The 23,145-nt window shown below is 40.9% G+C and overlaps 1 protein-coding gene across 31 annotated transcripts in view; it reads right to left on the reverse strand.

Moving 5' to 3' along the window:
- LOC145721757 (uncharacterized) overlaps nucleotides 1–23,145 on the reverse strand; it is a 283,701-nt gene that overhangs the window by 41,836 nt on the left and 218,720 nt on the right. For 13 of the 31 annotated variants that reach the window (XR_014145627.1, XR_014145626.1, XR_014145625.1 and 10 more), the window contains one exon: nucleotides 3,210–3,369. The exons of 15 other annotated variants lie outside the window; for them this stretch is intronic. Coding sequence is in view for 9 of the 16 variants with exons in the window: in XM_081821400.1 (XP_081677526.1) it covers nucleotides 3,210–3,369 (160 nt within the window). In the remaining 7 variants the exon portion in view is untranslated. The remainder of the gene's footprint in view (nucleotides 1–3,209; nucleotides 3,370–23,145) is intronic. 3 more of the 31 variants (XR_014145633.1, XR_014145630.1, XM_081821398.1) reach the window with 1 other exon arrangement.

Genomic DNA, 23,145 nt, shown 5'->3' on the forward strand with positions numbered 1-23,145 from the left:
TACTCTCCTCTGGAGTTGCCATCGCTGCAAGGAGACCCGCCCTCTTGGTCTGAATCTATTCTTCTACCTTTCTGATTGGGTCTCCTCTGTCTCTTCCATTTACTCATGCACTTCGCATGTTCTAAATACAAGAGAAGAATAATTTCGAATTATAGTTTGAATATGGTTCACAGTAGGAATAGTGAGTATCCCAACAGGAAGGCAGAAGGCTCTAATGACCCGGAGAGATGATAGCAAGAAGAGGCAGGAGAAGACTGAGGCTCTAGGCAAATTCCTGGAATGGGAACTAGAACCAGGGCAGGAAAACAAGTATCTTCTGGTGCATGGACGACACTGGGTCTTGGACATGAAGTGTGAGCCCAGAATGAGTAAGCCTGACTTGCCATATAGTCCCAGAATGTGAGCCTGGAATAAGTTACCTCTGCCTCAGAACCCTCGGGTGAAAGAAAGGGTCAGAAGAGAGGGGAGGGAAGAATTTGGATGAAAATAACAGGATTTTATACAATATGAAGCTGACACAAAGCTGCAAAGGACAGAGACTGATAATAAGGCTCAAGCATTAAGTGTTGGCAATTTTGGTCCAAAGTGTCAGTTGTCCAATTATGCGATGTAGTATGGCTTCATGACAGCTGTGGGACAAAGACTGAGGGGATTTAATTCATGGTAAGTTCAATATAAATCATTATTATGTTTTGACTTTCCCAAAATGTTAATTTGATCATAGATTATAGTAATGAAAGTGAACATCTTTTTTAAAAAAAGGGAAAGTAGAGTATCTTAAAGATCAGAGGTAATAAGTCTGCTCTACCCTATATTGATTGAATCTCCAGAGTGTTACGTTCCGTTCTGATTTGGAGGAACACAAAAACACAACAACAATGACAACAAACCCCAAGGCATTCAAAGAGGGTTAACAGGGAGAAGAAGATTTCTTAAAACAGCATTATATGAGAAACAGTTGAAACTGGGGGCTTTTAATCAAGACAAGAGAAGATATGAAAGTAATAATAGCTTTGCCTTCAAATATTTGCAGGGTTGTCATGTGGTAGAAAAATTAAATCTCTTCTGTGTTGCCTAATCTATAGGTAAGAAATGTATCAAATTTTCAGGGAGGTAGATATTCAATATCAGAAAGAATTTTCAAAGAAGCATAAACATCAAAACATGAGATGAGTTGTTCAGGAGGACAGCCATTTACGTCACTGGTGCTGTTCAACATAAATACTTGAGCGTTGTGCGGATATATTAGAACTCTTTTGCTTGTGACAGAAAATCAATTCAGCCTAGCTCAAGCAAAGAAGAAAACATAAACATATTAATTATTTTAGCAATCATTTCTTGAGCTCCTATCATGGACCAGGCATTATTCTAAATACTGGGGATCCAGCAGTTAACAAAATGTTTAAAAAATCAAATATCTTTGTTTTCATGGAATATACACGGGAGGGGGGGCAGATGATAAAAGATATAGGCTGATACACACACACACACACACACACACACACACGTTGTACAGTTTGTCAAAGCCCAACAGAGCCCAGGGGAGAGGGCAAGTGGGGCTAAAAGCAGATCTGAACTCTATAGCCAAGCCTCGAATCTCAGTGGGCTGCAACATTAGCCTGGAGGAAAGGTCAGGGTTTTGTAATTTGTAGCAAGGCATCAAATGTGCTGACAGACAAATGTGTAATTTGTAGCAAGTCACCAAATGTGTCTTTGAAGACAAAGGAATAAGGTATGGATCTTAAGAGTGCTGTGAAGAAAGCTAAAACATGAGGCAAAATGGATGGCGTCTGAGCAAGGACCTGAAGGGTGTGAAGTCAGAAAGGTAAGAGGCAGGGGGGAGCCACTGACCAAGGGTCCTGTGGACCCCTGCAAAGACTCTGACTTCGACTCCGAGTAAAGAGGGGAGACAATGGAGGAGTGACGTGATCTGAGTGACATTTTCAGAATGTTGTTCTGCCTGCTGGGCTAAGAACAGAGTGAAGAGAGCCATGGCAGGAGCAGGATGCCCAGGCAGTAGGCTGCCAAAGGGATCCAGGGAGATGACTGTGGGCTGGAGCGGGGAGCAACCACTCCGTGCTGACAAGAGCTTGGATTCTGGGCTCATTTTGAAAATAAACTAACAGGATGTGTGGATGGATTAAATGTGCAACCTGTTTAATTAGAAAGGCCAAGAATAAGCCCAACATCAGGCACAGGTCAGTCCAGGTGCTAAAACAATGAAGTTAGGGCTCTATCTCTCCATTCTTTGGTTGGCTCATTATACATGGTATGGTGCTCCCCTAAAGCCCTATGTTCATATGCCACCAGCTTAAAGAGAATGTCTTCACCCATGATTCTGCCAGAGAATCTTATGTTTGCGTTCTGTGTTTATCCCTGGGTCAACAACTATGGCCACGTCTGGGTTATACGCCCACTCCCTGGAGGGTCAGCTCAACCAAACTTCAAGTGACATCAAGGTTTTCTGGCTAGTCAAGAGCCAAGCCAATCAATGAGAATAGATTATAGAAAAGTCTGTGTGGACAAGTAGGAGAGTAGCAGATAAACAGTGCCCTGAATGGAATGAAGATGGATTAATCTATAATTCCCCCTGAAGCCTTTTTTTATCACTAGGAGATGTTTTCAGAGAGAATGTTTTCAGAGCCTCTCTATCAGTTTCCTGTTGAGTCTATAAAGAATTACCCAAAACTTAATGGCTTAAAATAACACAAGTGTATTATCTATTGTTTTGGAGACGAGAAGCCTGACAGCCTCACTGGGTTAAAATCAAGGTGTTGGAAATAAAAAACAAGGTGTTAAAATCAAACCTTCTGGAGGGAGAATCCATTCCCTTGTCTTTTTCAGCTTCTAGAAGTGGCCTGCATTCTTTGGCTCATGGATCCTTCCTCCATCCTCAAAGCCAGCAGGTAGCATTTTTAACCTCTTTCTGTGCCTCTCTCAATGGGCTTGCTCAGATAATTCAGTATAATCTTCCCACCTCAAGATGTTTAACCAACCAAATCTGCAAGGTCCCCTTTGCCATGGAAGGTAACATATTCATAAACTCTGATGATTAGAATGTGGACTTCTTTGGAGGATATTATTCTGCCTATCACAGCCTGCCATACACTTAGCCTCATTTTGAAGACAGTTGCCATATTCACAACTTTTTGTCGTAAAAATCTTCACAAGTGGTTTTTACCATGATAAATGTATCCACACTCACTCACCCAGGAATGGGTCTCCTGATGCAATGGTGCAATGGTTGACCATCCAAAGGACTGCTTCTAGAGTTCTTCCCAATGGAGACATTGTATCCATGAGGGAGAGAGATCAAACCAATCGGATCTTGTCCTTTGGGGTGCTTGAAGTGAAGACAAAGAGTATGGCCTGCTGGTAGAGTAGAGAAGATGTAGAGACACAAAGAGTGAAGGCAGCAAATAGCAGCCATGACCTTGAGAGAAGAGTAGAAAACCAGGTTGGAGTAGCCCAGAAGAAAGGCAAAGCAGGAGAGGGAGGATCAGAGACCCAAGAACTCAGGCAGAGATACAGTAGATTTCTTCACCTTTCCACTCCCTGTGCCAAAGTGGCTGTTGGACCATTAGATCTACCATTGCAAATAAACACATAAACAATTACAAATGGGTTTCTGTTTCCTATGTATGTAGCAGCAGCTTAGATTTTTTTTTACTTGTCATTCCATCTATCCCCATAACTGATAAGCTGACCCTATCTCTTTTTCCAGAAGTTTGGAAGAACCTGACATGAGTAAGGCATCAACTCTGCCCAGTTAAGACATTAAGTGAGAGATACCTGGATCCCACCCAAGACAGCGTAGATCAGCCCCTTAAAAGTTTACCACTACTTTCCCAGTAAACTCCCTCTCTGGTGGCTTGACTCTATGACCTAAAAAAGAATTCTTGTATGACCACATAGTAGCACCAAGCTTCCTTATGACACTTTAGTCTTTTAGGGTGAAAGCTCTGCCACATTGTGAACAGAATTAAAACAGAGGGGAAGCCAATGAAATAAAAGATGGTGGGGGTTTTGTATATAAAGAAAAAAAAAAGAGAAAGAAGCATTTAGGACAAAATTACATTGAACTTTATGTGTGCCTATATGTCCTTATTTAGGTTTTTTAAAAGCCTATTGTCATCCACAGAGGCCATGGAAGCAAGATGGTGGATCTGGAATGAGGCCAGCAGAATTTGTAACCCCACCCTCTTAAGCCAAAACAATATTGACAGGCATAAAATTGCTATTTATGAGGTTATAAGTCCTAAAAGGATATACTGTATATACAAAGCAAAACGCCACCCACAGAGCTAATTCTTTTCCATGTTTGAATTTAGGCTGAGAAGCTCTGGGGTAAGAAAGCCAATCTTTTTGATTTTCAAGTTGCATTTAATATCTGGCCAGATTTCAATAACCACCCTTTTTTACACAGTGGTTCTCAATCTTTTTTGAGTCATGAACCCTTTTGAATATTTTATGAAAACTACCAACCCTATCCGCTGAAAAATGAACATACACATACAAGTTTGCATAAAATTTCAAGGAGCTTATCGTGTCCTTGAACTGTCACAGACTCAAAATAACAAAGCAAAACCAAAGCTCTAGAATATAAAAGGTTAAGGCAGATGCCATGGGTTATTCAACAGGTCAGTTGATTCTGCAGATACTACTTTCTCTGATCCTTTATTTCTTTTTCATCCCCTAAAGCTGCTCATAAGAATTTATGGATCTTTGCATTATGCGTGCATTTTTGAGAGATTTTCTAAAAGGATAGCACTAGAAGTGCCCACCTATAAATGGTTTGCAGAATGCTTCTTGGGAGGGGGGCCAGAGAAATGCTAGATGGGCATTGAGTTAATGGTGCCTTCCGCATTTTTCTCTCTGCCATCATAGCATGGAGGCTGCTTCCACCCAAGTTGTTCTCTTGGTTTCATTTTAATAAAAATACTGGAGGTGCCAGGGTGGCTCAGTTTGTTAAGCATCTGCCTTTGGCTCAGGTCACGATCCCAGGGTCCTGGGATCGAGTCCCATGTCGGGCTCCCTGCTCAGCAAGGAGCCTGCTTCTCCCTCTCTGGCTCCCCCAGCTTGTGCTCTCTCCCTTTCTCTCTCTCTCTCAGAAAAAAAATAAATAATTGAAGTTTAGCTATTTAAGATCATCTGTTTCAAAACTTCTCAAACTTTTGTGTAGCAGAATCACACGGAAGCTTGCTTAGATGCAGATTCTAAACCTCTCTCACAATTTCTGATTCAGTAAATAGGGGGTGTGGCCCAAGAACCCAGACTTCTGACAAGCTCCCAGGTGGCGCTGGTGCTGCTGGCCCTCGGGCTACATGAGCAAGACACTGATTCCATCTCTTGTAAAGATGAGACCCGCTCACATTTCTGCTGCCTTTCTTCATTTCTCCCTGAAGACACACAGGTCCATGTAAACTTCTGTGTCCACCTCACAAAACTATTAGCAGCAGTGTGTGGAGAAACACATTGGCATCAGAAACACAGCCAGCACATTCCTGCCTCGGGAACATGTACTTGCTGTTCCTGTAGCATTTTTTAGCTATAGTCATCCTATGACTTTCTGCCTCACTTCATTCAGATTTCTGCTCAAATTCTTTCTACTCTCTTTCTTGACCAGTGCGTATAAAATAGATCCCATGATTCCTTTTTTTTCCTCCCCACACAAAAGTTCTCACATACTTATTACTGAACAAACCTAGTAGGGCAGAAGCATAGATATAGAGAAAAAAACCATTTTCCCAGCAAAACACATTTAATTGTTCGAGTAGTAGTGATGTTTACAGAGTGATATGGTCCGAGCAAGAGACTGTGAGGCAGCGTAAATACGTTTGCCATCTCATGGGCAATTTCTTGTAGACCCAGCTTTAGTTCTTCTCCAGTGTCTCCCCCCGAGTTGTACCTGATTTTATTACCAGTTTTCATCCAATCCACTGGGGAATGGGATGATTCTGTTTTTGTTTCTTGGCCAGAATCACTTGATCCTGAAAGTCTTGTGAAAAGACATGGCGGGAAAGAGTCAACCACACACACCCCAATGGCAGAGAAAAGGAGAGAGGATCCATGCGTTATCTTCTCTCACACCATATTCATTTATTTCCAGCATTGACCTTGACTTGAAACATGTGCTTTGTGCACTGTCTGTGGACATAGCTCCATGAACACGGGACCTATTATGTTCACCACTGTGACTCCAGCTTCTAGAACAGGCCTGGAACATGATACACTCAGTAAACATCTTCTGAATTAATGTATAAAAGTGGTTTGTGTAGTACAAATTCCATTCTGCTTTATTTGTTTATAGCCTTCCTTGAAATAACTTTTTCTGTAAATTTGGTATTTTCCAGACTTCTATTTCAGCGGCTATGATTGTAACAATAAAGTTGGGTAACAATGTTTAAACATAAGAGAAGTGAAAAAGGATTTACTTCAACTTTTAAAATAAATTGATTTAATCAATTAATTAAAAGTAATTTATCTTAATGCAATGCAAATGCTGTTCATTAGCCAATATGACTGGGAGACTACCGTAGTGAAACAGAGAAGGTCATAAATGAGAGGGCGTATTTCTTTAGATAACCAGGGGAAATTGATTGCTTTCATTCATTTTTGCAATAAAAAACTATTTATGGATGACTTGCTATATGCCAAATACTATTCTAGGCTAGGGATACAGAAGATAATAAAATGGAAAAAAAAAATCAGTGTCCTCAGAGAGCTTTCATAGCAGTGGAAGGAGGATAGAGAAAAAATATAAAATATAAATATATTATGTAGTATATTAGAAGATAATAAAGGCTTTTTTGGGGGAAGTATGAAAGGAGGGATAAAAGTTGTATGTGTCTCTGTGTAATTTTAAATAGAATAGTGAAGAAAGGCCTCATTGAGAAGGTAACATGGAGAGAAGGCTTGACTGAGGGAAGGCAAAGGGCTGTATCAATATCTTAGAGAAGAGCATTATGGGCAGAGAGTGAATGTGCAAAGGCCCTGAGGCAGAAGCATGCTTAGCATGTTGAGGAAACCTCAAAGGGCCAGAATGGCTTAGGAAGACTGGGAAAGATGGGGACAAGTAGATGAGGTTGGAGAGAGTGGAGTGCAAATCAGATAGGCATTATAAGGATGTATCACCACAGGTGGGTTCTGAGGTTAAAACTCACTTATGATCTGACTGAAATTGTGATCGCAACAGCATCGCACCGCTGCTGCATTGAAAAGGGTACCCAACTCACCCCCATGCTCTAGACTCCCCAGATAGAAAATCTGAGTCCAGAAGTGTTTTTTTAAATACTTAATTGTTCAAATTTCTCTCTGACGAGTTCTGCCACAATACATTATTTAAAAATATTTATGAAGTCATCTACTAAAAGCCAGGCATTGTGGATAACTGGTTTTTAATGTAGAAGGAGAGAGCAGTGAAAAGCTCTATTGACCAAGGGCCTTTTGTGTGCCTGCCAGGCAGGGTGTCAGGCACTTTACCCCTGTTATCTCAGACTCTTATGCTCTCCTGGAGCTTTGGGTTAGCAAGGAATATACACAATGTGCATCAGTAACAGCAAAGACTCTATGAAAGGACCCTGAGCAAACAGATAAAGTACCACTAGCTTCGTGAGGCAGAGCAGGTCACTTGTGACAAGAGCTCCATCGAGTCTTCACCAAATGGCCAAGACGGGGAGTGGGAGCGTGCTGACTTTCAAGCCTTCTCTCCATGTTACCTTCTCAATGAGGCCTTTCCTCACTATCCTATTTAAAATTGCACAGAGACACACACAGCTTTAATCCCAGTGGTGGGGAACACAGCAGACCCAAATGGAGGGCATGGGGACTTAGGAAAAGGAGGAGACAGTAGGAGGTCAGCGGAGTTGGCTGGATCCAGATCCTGACAAGGTCTTGTGACCTTAGGGGTGGGCACAAGAAACCACTGTGGCCATCCAAGATAGGAGACAGCACAGCAAAGCCACAGACACCTGTAAGGTCTGTGACCAGACCAGGGGTCTCCTGGTTGGGGAAAGCAGAAGAGAAAGGAAGAATGGAGATGCTGTCTGAAGGGATCTCCAGTCCGAAAGGAACATGTGTTGGGACAAAGCATTTCTGGCTAACTTTTAAGCATTAGTGAACTTCCAGGTCTCAGCTGCATACTCCAACTTCTACCCAGAAAGGGATAGCCAAATAGAAATTCTTACATTGGCATGAAGGCTATGATTAGGGGAAAATTCCTTGGGGCAGACAATTTCGTCAGCATATTTTTCTAATTTATATTTTAAATAGTACAAGTGTTCCCAGAGGCCTGGTGACAGACACTGCTTCTATAAATATATTAAAGTCCAACAATCTGCACATAACTGCCAGCCTGCTGAAGACTGCCGCCCCTTTCCAGATTCAACCAATTTTTAAAGGCAATTACATTTGGAAATGTTAAACTTGCAGCTAATCAATCTAAGGGAAAAACAGAGTTTACTCCAATCACATGGCAAAGGAGCCTTTCCCCCACTCTTTGTTTCTTTAGCGTTTGAGTCTGGGAGACCTGTTCACATCACCAGGGATATGGAAGAAAACACAAAGCAGGGTAAGGAGTGGGCCAATCGGGCGGAGTGAGGTAATGGGGTGAGCAGAGTAGTCTCTAGTCCAAGAGGCTCCGGTACAAGTTCCAGTCCCAATCCTGGCCCTTAAACACACACACACACACACACTCTGACACCTACCTACATATATTTATTTCCACATCCATCTATATGTACATATATTAAAGATCATGAGCTCATTCTTATATCCATGATTCTAATCCTACCCCACAGGGTCTCACATTCTTTATTTGTCACTTCATTCCCTGATAGGGAGCAACCTGGCTCTTATTACCCACAATATGTTCACTTATTTTTTCAGTCCTCACATACACGTATGTAGTTCCTGAATTGCTAACCCACGCTCTTTTGAGAAACTAATTTACCAACTCAAGTACAATATTTGTGTACAGTTCCAGTTCTTTTTTTGTTTTATAATAAAAAGTCAAAATACTGTTTTCCAAAGTTGCTTAGATTAGTATCTCCCCTATCCCCTATCCCCTTCACTGTAGCTGTGTTATGCATTTGTAATACAGCTCAGTTTGATTTTTTACTGTTTGTATTCCATTTTGAGTTCCCCATGCCTCTGCTGATTTTTAATTACTTATGCATTCTTTGAGCATGTGAAATATGGTCATGGTTCTAAGAGTCAGAGCTATGTAGAAAGTTATCATCAGAAAGGTGTCTCTCCCCCCAAGCCCTACTGCCCAGTCCTCATGCCCCCACTGCCCCATTCCATTCTTTCCTGCTCCCTGTAGGTACACTCATTGGTCTTCAGTTTATCCTTTCTGTATGTCTGCTGTGTAAGTAAACAATTAAATGTATAAGTTCTTACAGCCCCCTTTTCCTTATATAAAGTACAGCACATTAGACATATTCTTTATACTTGGGTCAATTGATTTTTGACAAGTTACCAGGGTAATTCAATGGGAAAGGAATAGTCTTTTCAACAAATGGTGCTAGAACAACTAGAGACCCATGAGGAAAAGAAAAATTAACCTTGCTGTTTACCAGACCATACCATTACCTCCTTCCATACACAAACATCAGCTTAAAATGGATCCTGGATTGCATATAAAAACAAAAACTATAAACTTTCTCAAAGCAAGCATATGTGATCATATTTACGACCTCAGAGTAGACAAAAAATTCTCAGGTAGTCCACAAAGTTTTTGTTACTTCAAGCTGTTATGGCTGAGGTAATTTGCTCTGGCAGCAACAGAAAACGAATACAGAAGGCATAGAGAAATCACCAAAAAAATTCGGAAGAAGCTACTGGTCTTGTCCATGTTGTATTTGTGTTGGGATTTGAGGGAAACCAATAAATAACAATCCTTTCCTCACTGGAGTTTGGAACCAACTGCAAGTTAGACATAAGAATCAGGCAGATGGGAGCTAAACATAGAAGGAGATGAAAATATTCCTGTAACATATTACTTATAAAGTAGATGTTGGAGAACATGACTTGGATCTACTAGTCAAACGAACCTGCTAACACTCTTTGCTCTCTTTTTGAAAGCTTGGAACAGCGCACCCAAAAAAAATCTTCTGCCCTTAAGAGCAGAGAACAGTCTTGTGCTGGAAGGAGGGGAAGTCAAAAGATACGAGGCAGAAAGGGAAGTCAGAGAGAGTGGAGAGTATGAGAGAGCTTCAACATGCTGGCTCCAAAATGTAGGGACCACATGCAAGGACCAGAGAAAAGTCTCCAGAGGCTGAGGGTGGCCCCAGCTTTGCAGCTTTGCAGTCCTAAGGACAAATGAGCAACTGGCCAATGGAAAACAGTAAAACCTCCAATGGGAGATCACTTAGATGTTTCTGTGGCGAAAACCCAGAGCAATAAAATCAAACACAACTTGGAAAGAATTTTATTTTTAAGACTTATTAGCAACTAAAGAGAATATGGTGAAAAAATACTATACTGTGTAAAAATAGAAGTGGCTTCATGGTGAAAAATACTGGGTGATCTTTCCAACTCTGCTACCTTGCTTTGGCTGTGAATATGAGGAAGTCCTCTGAGTCCACATCTCAAAATAGGAATTACACTATACTCCAAAGCACAGAATTTCTGCAATGATCTAATGTAATAATACATGTGAAAATGCTTGGAAAATTGGAGAATGCTATTTAAAGGTATCATTTTCATTAATATTATTAAAGATAATATCTTACCATTACTAAGCTCCTGGGACATAGTGTAGGTGCTTTCAGACACATCTCAGCTCTTCACTGATACTTGGGTATCATTTATCATATCTAGAGAGCAATTTTCTAAATGAGAGATACTTCTCTTTTCCTTGGTCCCTGGCCATGGCATGTCTACAGAGAACTCTATTTCAAATGAACAGCTGATATAATAGTGCCTAAGAAAATGAATGCATCTTGAAGAGGAAAATACTATCACATCCAAGTCCAAAATGAAATGCAGCAAAAAATAAGAATAGTTGCCTTAACTTCTACCAGTGAACTCTTGCAAGCACATTAATAAGATTGTATGTATGTTCATTCACAAGGCTTGTTTTTCAAGCTCCTGAGAACACTGTGAGATATATGTGGGGGTTAGCAATTACTATCTGCCAACATTGAGATGCAGAGTTGAGACATAGAAAGGTTGAGCTCAGTATAGCTGAATCTTTTTTCACCAAAAGTCCAGAAGAGAGGTTCTTCTCATTATTACCAAGGGCCATTAAGGTATGGAAGGACCTCACTAAAATTTAGAGCTAGAGTTTCAAATTACATATCCCAGTTAGGAAAAATGTAGAGTTAAAATTAGTTTCCTTCTCAACAAGTTGACCTTGAATCTGGGAAGTTGGAGGGAGAAGATACAAAGGAGTACACACATGTAAGATGGATAAATGCCCGGGCCCCACAGACAAGAAGCTAAGAGACCACTATCAAGTTCAAGAACCAAAAATCAGAGTAGACTACAGTGTCTTCCATTGCCCCTGGTCATGACTGAACCCTAGAACACTCTGTGTGACTCTTTACTTCACAAATAAGGAGAGTTTGGAGAGATGATTATAATGTTGAGAATTGAAATTAGGACAGAAAGATAAAAGGAGTACTGGGGCTCAGTCTAAAATAGAGAGTGATGGGAGATAATAGGAAACTAATACTCTTCACGTGAATAAAGACCTCTTACCCTATGAATAGCACCTGGGGGTTTTTTCATGGGAGAATCTTGAAAGGGAATGGTTTAAAATTTTTTAAGAATCCAGTTAAACTAGGTATGTAATAAGGAAGGATGTAAATCTGACATGGTAAAGGACAAACATTTATCAAGTGTCTTCAATGTCACAGAGCCTCTGACACTTCCCTTGAAGGTGCTGGCCATCTGTCCTGGGAGGTGGTTAGTACAGTGTGGGTACTGCAGCAGATGGACTAAACATTCGGCTGTGGAAAGAAAAGGGGAACACACCTAACCCAGGAAAGGTGCCATCTTAGCCAAATTTTAAAGGATGTGTGAGCCAGGGAAGGACATTCCAGGCAGAGGGAACAACAGGAAGCTTGAGATGACATGGTGTGATTGTAGAACTAAAAACTAGCTCAAAAGGACAGGTTTATAGAATACAAGACCGGATAAAGTTTAAGCAGCATAATTATCAAGTGTTGATTTGTAAACCCATGCTATTTGTTTTTGTACATTATCTTGGTTAATCCTATAATATCTCCTGTGGGGTAGTTTTGTTAATCAGGTTAATATTCAAACTCTGAACTCTTAGTGACTTAGCACAATAAAAGTCTATTTTCCATCTCATAAGGTCCAATGTGGGCCAGGCAGCCAACTTATATCTAGTAGCCATGACATCTGGAACATGTGGACTCTAAGGCCACCAGCACCGGGGAAAAAGGATAGAAGAGATACTCTGATTTATAACTTCTTACAGTCACTTCTGCTCAGTCTGTGGGCCAGAACTAGTCATATATCCCCAGCTTCACTGCAAATGAAATTGGGAAATGCAGAGAAACACATGGATATTTGGTGAGCACCAACTGTCACTGCTCTGGGAAAGCACCTACATGAATTATTTATCATTGCATAACAATTATCATAAATCTAGGGGATTAAAACAACACCCACTTATTATCTCACTTGCTGTAGCTCAGGAGTCCAGGCATAGCTCAGCTGGATCCTCTGTTTCAGAGTCTTCAGAAGGCTGCAATCATGGTGTCTGCTGGGGCTAGGGTCTCATCTGAGGTTTGAACAGGAGAGGGTCTATTTCCAAGCCTTCAGAGTTGTTGGCAGCTTTCAGTTCTTTATGCTATTGGACAAAGGTCCGCAGTTTCTTGCTGGCTGTCCACCGAGGGCCTCCCTTAGTTCCTTAGTCCATGGGCTTTCCCAACATGGCAGCTTCCCTCCTCAAAGTGAGCAAAGTAAAGAGTCTCCCAGCAGGGCTGATGTTGCAGTCTTATGTAATGTAAATCCTGGAAGTGACATCCTGTCAACTTTACCTTATTCTTTTGGTTACAAGCATTATAGGTCCCACCCACATTCAAGGGGACTGGATTATACAAGGGTGGGTGTACCTGGAGGTGGGAACAACTGGGAAGAGTCTCAGAGTTTATTCACCACCGTACTATTGTTATATCCTTATTTATCAGAAAAATAAATTGGGGGATGTTAAATGGTTTGTCTAAGGCTTCACAAGTAAGGAATACAGCTGGAATTCTGGTCCATTTGATTTTAAAACCCATAATTTTAACCATTACAAACCATTACAAACATAATCTAGTAAGATTATGAAGAGTTTTCTGTTATGAGAAGAAAGTTGGACTTTATATCCTGTAGATAACAGAAAGTAACAGGATCAGATTTTCATTTTATTTATTTTTTAATTTTAATTTTTTTAAATTTACATAAGCTCCATGCCCAACATGGGGCTTGAACTCACAACCCTGAGATCAAGAGTCGCATGCTCTACTGACTGAGCCAGATCGGTGCCTCCAGATTTTAATTTTATTTTATTAAAATTTTTTTAAAGATTTATTTATTTGAGAGAGAGAAAAAGTGTGTGCACATGCATGAGGGTGTGAGTGCGGGAGGGGTGGAGGGAGAGGGAGAGGAAGAGAATCCTAAGCAGACTCCCTGCTCAGCTTGGAGCCCGAAGCAGGGCTCGATCCCAGACCCTGAGATCACGACCTGGGCCGAAGCCAAGATCCAGACGCTTAACCGCCTGAGCCACCCAGGTGCCCCATTCTCCAGATTTTCATTTTAGACGAGATCAAGTGTGTTCAGGGTGGTATGGTTATAGGCCAGATTTTCATTTTAGACGAGATCAAGTGTGTTCAGGGTGGTATGTTATAGGCCAGGTTTTCATTTTAGACGAGATCAAGTGTGTTCAGGGTGGTATGGTTATAGGCCAGATTTTCATTTTAGACGAGATCGTGTTCAGGGTGGTATGGTTATAGGCCAGATCTTCATTTTAGAGACATCAGTTGACTATTGGGATTGGATTTGAGAAAATGATACTAGCGGCAAGAGCCAATTTAGGAGATTCTGGACCCGATTGATAGGGAAAAGAAGAAAACAGTGACAAGGTGGGGCACAGTTGATCCAAATGGGCAGGGGATTTTTTATGATGGTAGAAGTTCCAAATGCTTTTAACAATAATCCTACAAAGTAGACTCTGTTATTATCCCTATTTATAGGTGAGGAATATGAAGGTTGAAGGGGTAAAGTAACTTGTCCCAGGTGATGGAGCTGACAAATGGTGGGTCCTGGATTCAGGCCAGACAATCTGAGTCCAGAACCTACTTTTCTAACTATCATCCAATTCAGCCTCAACAACTGACCTCAATTCAGACCTCATAACTCTTAACTCCTCAGTCCCAGGTTTATTCTCAAAGAATCAAAAAATTGTATAGCTTGGAGAGTAACAAGGCTAATCCACTCCCATAGTTTGTTCATTCTTTCTTTCTCTTATTCATTCCCAAATATTTATTGAGCTCCTGCTCTGAATCAGATGCTGTACTTACCATTTTACATTCATTATCTGTTTTTAAGCCTTTTAATCATCTTATTGGGGAATTGTTGAGGAGTATTACTTTACCCACTTTATAAAGAAAACACTATTTCAGTATCTCCCACAGTGCTGAGGATAAAGCGAATCTTTCATCAATTCTAGCTGCGTTTACTTGACTTCAACATGTTTACAACAAAATTGGTTGAACTTAAGGATCCTACCAGCACAAGTACCTCTATTCCCTTAGTACTTTCTTCTTTAATTCTAAATACTACTATTTGAGGACTACTTATAAAGAAGCTGCAAAACTGATTCAAATAGAACAACCACCAAAAAAAGATGGTTCAGCAGCTTCTGGTCCAAAACTTTACATATCTCCACCCATCAAATTATAGAGGCGCAGATGCCAAACTTTTATAGATTTTTAGTTCAACCAAATTAGTTTCTTTTCTCTCTGCTTGCCAAACACAAGGCAGACTCTCTTTACCCCAATGAAAACTTCACTGTTACAGGCAACAGCCAACTCCCTACAGACTCCGAAGTCATTGTGATCTCGCAACTCTTGTCCCCTGCACACCCTTTCCAGATTGATCCTGTGAAATTACCTCATTACCATCTCTCCCTCAAGCATTTACAGCACCTTCCAGGCCATATACAAGGCACTGCCCAAATCACTGAGGCACAAAGCTTTCAAGGACAGAGACAAGGTAGCTCAATTCCATCACGTCATTCCTAGAGCCTGATTCCCAGTAGGAATGTAATCAATACTCATAACCTGCCAATTCTTCATCTAATCATTCTTTAGGGGATAGGATAAAAATGACAATGTAGGTGAATGTTCCGAGCTTTTCTCCCCGCCAAATAAATTAGGCTTTGTCTCTTGCCACTGTTCATTCCCACCCTCTCCAACTGCCCCTATGTTTGTTGTGAGCCCGAATCAGGAATATGGGCTGAGGGATGAATGCTTTATTCCTATGAAACAGTAGTGAAAGGGAAGATGGAACTTTCTTTCACGGAAGCCATTGAATGTGGGGAGCTGACGCTTTGGAAGTCTGGAGGGATGTGCAGGGGATGAAGAGCTTGGGGAGAGGCTGAGAAAGGCAACAGAAAGGGTCATGATTATGACCAGGGAGGGGTCATGGAGGATGAGGGAAAGAAAGCAAGTGATAGGCCCTTGGGAGATGTGGGATGGTAAATCGTATGAGAGGAAGGGAGTTTAAGCAAGAGTTGCCTTGCAGTTTTACCTTCCTCAAGAAATATGTGTGAAGGTTTGAATTCCTATTGGACTTTTCTTCTTTGAATGTGGTGCCCTCTTAATAACCTATGTGGCTCATGGTTATGATGCAGCGACATATGCTACAAGCATTTATTTAACTTGCCTGGTGATTGCAAACATTATTATACAGGACAGGAGATAAAAATAGGTAAGTGACACTATTAGAGATTCTTACAGTTTAGCTCAAGATTGAGATGATAATATCTGTACCTTAGCTTATACCTTACAAAATCATTCCTTATTTTAAATGGTGTAAGGGGGCTATGTAAGCGCTGGTCAAATGCAGATTCTTTCCATTTTAGATATAAAGAATCTGAAGCTCAGAGAAGACTTGGCAGTGGCTGTCATCTACTAAGTAGCCGAGTTAGAAATAAAGCTCATGTCTGGGGAGCACCAGGGCTTGTCCCCTTACTCTCTCTGGTCATCGGGGAAAATGAAACAGTAGACAGAGACCCTGATTCAGATGGGTAATGTGGCTTTGTTAAGATTATGAAAGGGAGGTGCCCAGGTTACCTTTGTGATAAGGGTTGTGATTCAGGGGCATGTTAGGCTGCACAGTTATCACCTCTTTCTTGGTGGTAAGGTCACTCTGTGGTCACAGACATCAGTGCTTGGCTGGAGAGTAGGCCTTGCAGATGGCCTCATGGGCTTTTCTCTGGGGGCCGTACCAATGAGGCATGGGGAAGGAAAGAGTGTGACTCAGAGGCTCATGGGCACCCAGGAGCCCTGCCAGAGTGCTGCACTTCATGAAATAGGAAATCTGTTACCCTTAGTGCTTACCTGAGCACAAGAGAAACTCATGACCTCATGTTCTCTTATATTTTTGTCTTCTAGCGGCATGTATTTTTAGTCTTTATTTCAATTTCTCTGTCTCTCTGTTTTGTGACTCACAATGTGTTGCTGCAAATTCTGTCTAATAACGGAAGAGAGATATTTATGTTATTTAATTTTAAATGATGATAGATGCAATTGAAATGCAGTGTATATAAATGTATCACTTACCATTAAATAGTGACAAATGTCCCTGAAAAAAAATGTTTAGAAACTATCCCTATTTGCCTCACCAGCACATTATTTTATCTCCTATATTTTAGGTTTATATGAGAAAACATGAAGCAGTCTAGTCTGTACCTCAAAGTTTGATTCCTTTCAAAATAAAAAAAATTTTAATTAATACAGTACAAACAAATGAACAATCACTAATACATTCAGGGTAATTTAATATAATTCAATTCAATTAAATATCATTGCAGCAAAGAGGGATTAAAGGCTCGACAGCTGCACTCTAAGTATAGCAATTAATGTAGTTGGAATTCGGGAACCTAAAACTACCCCATTACATCTCAGTGAATCAAAGGATCTAAAGAGCAGTTGTTGAATCATTATTGGATTAACGGAGAACTGTTGATGTTACATCACTGAAATCATAGGTCTTAATCCCTATAATAAAGTCAAGCATTACAGTGTTTGCAAAGCAGAACGAGGTCCTGAGACTGGGGAGATCCATTTCGGCCTCACTTCCCTGCTGTCATGCTGACACCCACTGCCAGTGGTCGGTGGGATGTGTTAACAATGCATCTGGCCAGGGATGTCAGAGTCACTGGGGGGCCAGACTTAGAGGTAGGGTGTGAGTAGACAACACCTGACTATGATGTCAGGGATTATGAAAATAGTCTCTTGACCAAAATAATATCCTCTGCCCTCTGTCAGAATGTCTGAAACCCAGCCACTGGGGTTATGGTCCCTTGGGTCTTAAGGGTTTTCCAGACTTCCTGACATTTCTGTTGCTAAAGAGGTCAGTTGTTTCTTTCTTAAAGGCAAAGACTTGCAGTTCTAACCATTATCCCGAGATAGATGGTGGTTCAGCTAAGCATGGTAATGCAGTGATTCGGTGGATGACCCAGAGGTGAGATGGGGTTAACAATCCAGGTAAGTTAAGCCTTTCCCACAATCACATAATGTTAACAGAATGAAGATACTAGCTAAATGCAAGAGCTACTTCATTCAGCAAGATTTAAATGAATAACATGATACCTCTTTACATTAAAATTTCTTATCAATTGCGATTAGACTGACTTACTCTTGGCTTCCAAAATTAAGGTACAATTTTTCTTAAGATTGCACAGCTCTGACACTATATTTCTGAACCAACTTTTATGTAATTGCTTTTTTTCTGAGGAGGATTTTTTTTTTTTTTTTTTTTGTGGCTGCATTGAAGCTTAGAACTCGGTCTCCTTTGGCACCTTCTATTCCTTTTCATAGGATGAATGGCAAAGTTTCTCTCTCCCTCTGCTCTTTTGACTTCTCTCTGATTAATGGAAGAAAATAACCAAGAAATCATGATAATTGTGTACCAAATTTGGTCCTGTGAAAATGTTTGCCCATTCATTTTCAATTCAATATTCAATTTAGCTTGGCCCACTCAATTCCTGCTCTACCAAGTATGCTCCCAAACCTTCCAGAAAACAGTTGACTGAGATGAACACAAGTCAGTCACAATATCTGCCTCAAACCTCAGGCCAAATTCATTTTCACACCTTTCTTTGAAAGACTGGAAACAGATTTTGAAGAGAATACAATGGCAGTTTTTCTTTTCTCTTTTTCAAACACAGTTGTAGAACTTCTGGTAGGGACATGCTGCCAGCTGAATTCTGGATCTTACTTCAACTCCTCTTGGAAACCATACAGAGAATTTTTCCAGAAGTCACAAAATTTGTTTATAGTGAAGCCTAGAGACAGAGAAAACCTACAAACTCCATTTACATTTAAGACCTGCTAAGCACAGCTGAAGCCAGCAAAATGCTACAGGAAGCCAGGGGGGAAGCATCAGGGAAGAACGGGGAGTCCAGAGGGCTAGGGGTGGTGTGGCTCAGAAAGCTCCAGAGAATTGCTCCCTCAGGAGGGGAATGTTCCACCCCACGAGGGAACTGCTGCAGGTAGGGGTTAGAGCAGAGAGGTTAGAGGTACCAGGGAAGGATGAGAAGAAACATACGGAAGGTGCGTGGGGGTCCAAAGTTGGCATATTTCAGAAAGCATCAAGAAAATATACCCTCATAAATGTGGGGATCACGTTGAAGGCAGTCTCCTGGTTGCAGGAAGTGGTGAAGGAACTAGGGGAGCGTAGGGCTGGCTGGAGAAGCCACCTGGGACCAGGATAAGCTTAGGGAGACACAGAAGATGTGGCTACACAACAGTGTCATATTTAAAGGAAACATTTCTACTGTACTAATGGAGGAGGTACAGCTCTTGCGTTGCTAAGCCAGGAAAGCCACCCTGGCCCTTACTCCTCCTAATCTATCCCTCTACCTCTAACCTTTAGGATACTTGGGTGGCTCAGTCGGTTAAGCGTCTGCCTTCGGCTCAGGTCATGGTCCCAGGGTCCTGGGATTGAGCCCCATGTCGGGGTCCCTGCTCAGGGGGGAACCTGCTTCTCCCTCTCCCTCTGCCTCCTCCCCCCTGCTTGTGCTCTCTGTCTCTCTCTCTCAAATAAATAAATAAAATCTTAAAAAAAAAAAAAAAGCTGGTTCAGGACAATATGGCAATAAAAAAAAAAAAAAGAAAAGTTAAAGGAAACAGAGAGTAGTCACCCAAAAATACTCTAAGAAAATATGTGAGAAAGAACAGCAAGACATTTCTGTAAGACAAAGAAAAGTTTTCAGGGAAAGCGGTGATAGCACAGATAAAAATTATAATCAAACAATCTATCATTATTTTGAAAAAAAAAATTAAATGAATCCTAAACATGAAAGCCAAGATGGAGACATCAGGGAAGAGCAGAGCACACAATAGAAGGTGATGGCTGAACTCAGGAAAGAAAGCAAGACAGGAAGTTATAGAAATAAAACACAAAGTAGGAAGGGCATAAGGGGGATCTGACAACAGGGAGGTCATAGGAAAGGATGTGGAGGATAGAAATGGGGAAAACAAACAAAATAAAAGAGAAATACAGAGCTAGGGTTAGCAACAGATCACAGCTACAGAAGTAAAGAAGTGAAGAAAAGCATAGCTCTTGTGTGCTTAATTGGAATTCCAAAGAAGAAACCCAAAAGAAAGCAACAGAATGAATATTTTAACATATAATTAGAGAAATTCATGGCACACTGAGCCACTGTGAGTTGGCCCAGAACCATCAACACCGAGTCACACTTTGGTGAAGTTGTCTTTAAAGATACAGAACAAATCTCTTTTGGAATCTTTTAAAGATGTAGAAAGAATCTTTGCCTTTGGAGAAGCCAGGCAATAGATGAACACCACTTTTAAGGAAATAAAAGCAGGGTGGCATCTGACTTCTGTACAAAAATTCTCAGGACCAAAAGACAGTGAAGAAACATCCACAGTACGCTCAAGCAAGGACAGTGAGCCAAGAATTTCATAGTCAAATCTTACTTTATGTAAAAGGGAAATTATTTTATTTTATTATGATGTCATCTTTAGAGAATTAATCAAAGTTATTTTTATAGTCTCATCAAAGTTCAACAAGTGTCTTATTTTATGTATGTATACATGCATGCATGCATATATCTATGTATTAAGAATGTATTATGGGTGCAGGTTTCTATGTAGGTAGTTATTTATGTAACAACATAATAAAGTCAATGGATCCAAATATAAAAACTAGAACATTATGTAACTTATGTCTACTTATGGCCTCCTCCAGCATGCCTTATCTCCACTTCCCTATACCAGAGGTAAGAACTATTCTAAATCATGTGTGTGTGTTCCTAAAACATAGTTTTATTTGTTTTTAACTTTGTGCAAAAGGTATTTTGCTGTGTATGATCTTCTGAGACTTCAAATCTAATACCCTATGAATTATAAGGGGTACAATTATTTTATGTACTATTATATTAGACGGAAACCACACCAGTTATTTGACCAGAGGTATTTGATATAAAGCACCTGTACCAGGTATAAAGTTGTTTTCCACTGAAAGGGTAGAAAGAGGACTCTAAGATATCTTGGGGGTAGAAACTGAAGAAAGAAGCTACCACCCCCATGGTTAAGAAAACAGAGGAAACTAAGGACGAACTTAGAAAAGGGTCCCTATGGGGCTGAAATTGCGACAGATATCTGAGGAGGAAGGGCTGCTCAGTTGATGCATGAGTCTCAGCCCAGAGGAGGGGGCTCCCCGGGGTGCAGACCCTGGCCTCTGAGGAGGGGGCAGCTGCCTCTGGTGAGGCGGTGTTACCAAACTGGTTCTATCTGTGATGGGAAAGCTACAAGCTGAGTGTAGCTGCCACTACAAGAGTGAATTGCCATTGCTGCTGTGAAGAAGGGTTGCCTGGGGGGCAGATCACAGGGACAGGAAACCCGATGACAAGAGGAGAAGCAAGTACTCTTCTTCCTCTTCTAGCACCGAAGCCTCCTCTAGTGCTCCCTATTGGCAAAACTTTGAATAGAGCCAGCTGGAAAAGCACAGAAGTGAGTTGCAGTCTCTCAGTGCCTGGTCACTAAGCAGAGTACAGAAGAGTGGACTTGGAGCTAAAGGACAATATTTTTTATATCCTTGTGTTATAATGTGTTTTTTCTTTAAGATTTTATGTATTTATTTGAGAGAGAGAGCGAGAGAGCATTGGAGGGGGTGGGGACAGAGGGAGAAGCAGACTCCCCGCCGAGCAGGGAGCCCGATGCGGGGCTGGATCCCAGGACCCTGGGATCATGACCTGAGCTGAAGGCAGATGTTTAATGGGCTGAGCCACCCAGGAGCCCCTTGTGTTATAACATGTCTTATTGCTATCTAATATTCAGTTTGGTTGATTTGCACCAAGGTGGCTTTTTTGTTTGTTTCAAATTTTTATTTAAATTCCAGTTAGTTAACATATAGTGTAATATTCATTTCAGGAGAATTTCGTGATTCATCACTTACATATAATACCCAGTGCTCAACACAAGTGCCCTCCTTATAAAGGACAATATTTTATTTTATTTATTTATTTATTTTTTTTTTTTTAAAAGATTTTATTTATTTATTTTGAGAGAGAGAGAATGAGAGACAGAGAGCATGAGAGGGAGGAGGGTCAGAGGGAGAAGCAGACTCCCTGCCGAGCAGGGAGCCCGATGCGGGACTCGATCCCGGGACTCCAGGATCATGACCTGAGCCGAAGGCAGTCGCCTAACCAACTGAGCCACCCAGGTGCCCGACAATATTTTAATAGCTGGCACAACCACTAATAAAAAAAACCTCTGTCAGGGAGCCTGGGTGGCTCAATCAGTTAGGCTCTGACTTCGGCTCAGGTCATGATCTCATGGGTCATGAGACTGAGCCCTGGGTCCAGCTCCACACTCAGCACCAAGTCTGCTTGAGATTCTCTCCCTCTGCCCCTTCCCAACCCCAACTTGCATGTGCACTCTCTCTCAAATAAATGAACCTTTAAAAAACAAATAAACAAACAAAACAAAAAAACCTCTGCCAAGTGAGCTGTTTCTGAGATGTCATAAGAAAAATTACACGTGTTAGAATAGATGAAATATAGCACGTTGCTGATTCGTTATTTTGGATTTAACTATAGGTCATTCATTTTAACTGCTATGTAATATTCCATTGTGGGGATATGCCACAATTTTTCTATTCTTTTGTTGAAATGCTTTTGGGTTATTTCCTGGTCTTGCTAGGCAACAACACTATTTTGACTATTTTTTTGCACATCTTCTAATATATTTGTCAAGATTTTCCTCTTGGCTATAAATGTTGGTGTGAAATTGCTGGCTCTTAGAGTCTGTAAATGTTCAGTCTTAAAATTGAATATGTTATCAAAATATTTTCCACCATAGTTGTACCAATTTATATTGTAAACTGTGATTGATAGATCCTGTTGTTAGACATTCTCTTCAGAACTTGGTATTATCAAATAGTTTTGAACATGTAAGAACTCAGGTGACATTGTTCATAAGCACATGGGACCCCATGGAAAAATTACTCTTTCCAGGAACACATTCTGGCCAATGAGTAGATGATGGGAGATTCTGGCAAAGAATGGTGGTGAGAACTCCAGTTTCACATATCTGATTGTCTACATGACATCTTCTTTGGCATGTCTAATAGACATATCAAATTTAACATGTTTAAAAATGAACTCCTACCAGATCTGTTCTGATTGTCCTCCCCGTCTCCATTAATAACAACTTCATCTTTGTAGTTGCTAAGATGAGAAACCTTGGAGTCACCTTGAATCTCCTTTTCTTTTTCTCATATTCTTCAAAGAGGCAACCCACAGAATGGGAGAAGATATTTGCAAATGACACTACAGAGAAAGGGCTGGTACCCAAGATCTATAAAGAACTTCTCAAACTCAACACCCAAAAAACAAATAATCCAGTCAAAAAATGGGCAGAAGACATGAACAGA

Source organism: Leptonychotes weddellii, chromosome 5 (genome assembly GCF_054177405.1).
Source record: "Leptonychotes weddellii isolate Sample4059 chromosome 5, ASM5417740v2, whole genome shotgun sequence".
NCBI classification, from domain to species: Eukaryota; Metazoa; Chordata; class Mammalia; order Carnivora; family Phocidae; genus Leptonychotes; species Leptonychotes weddellii.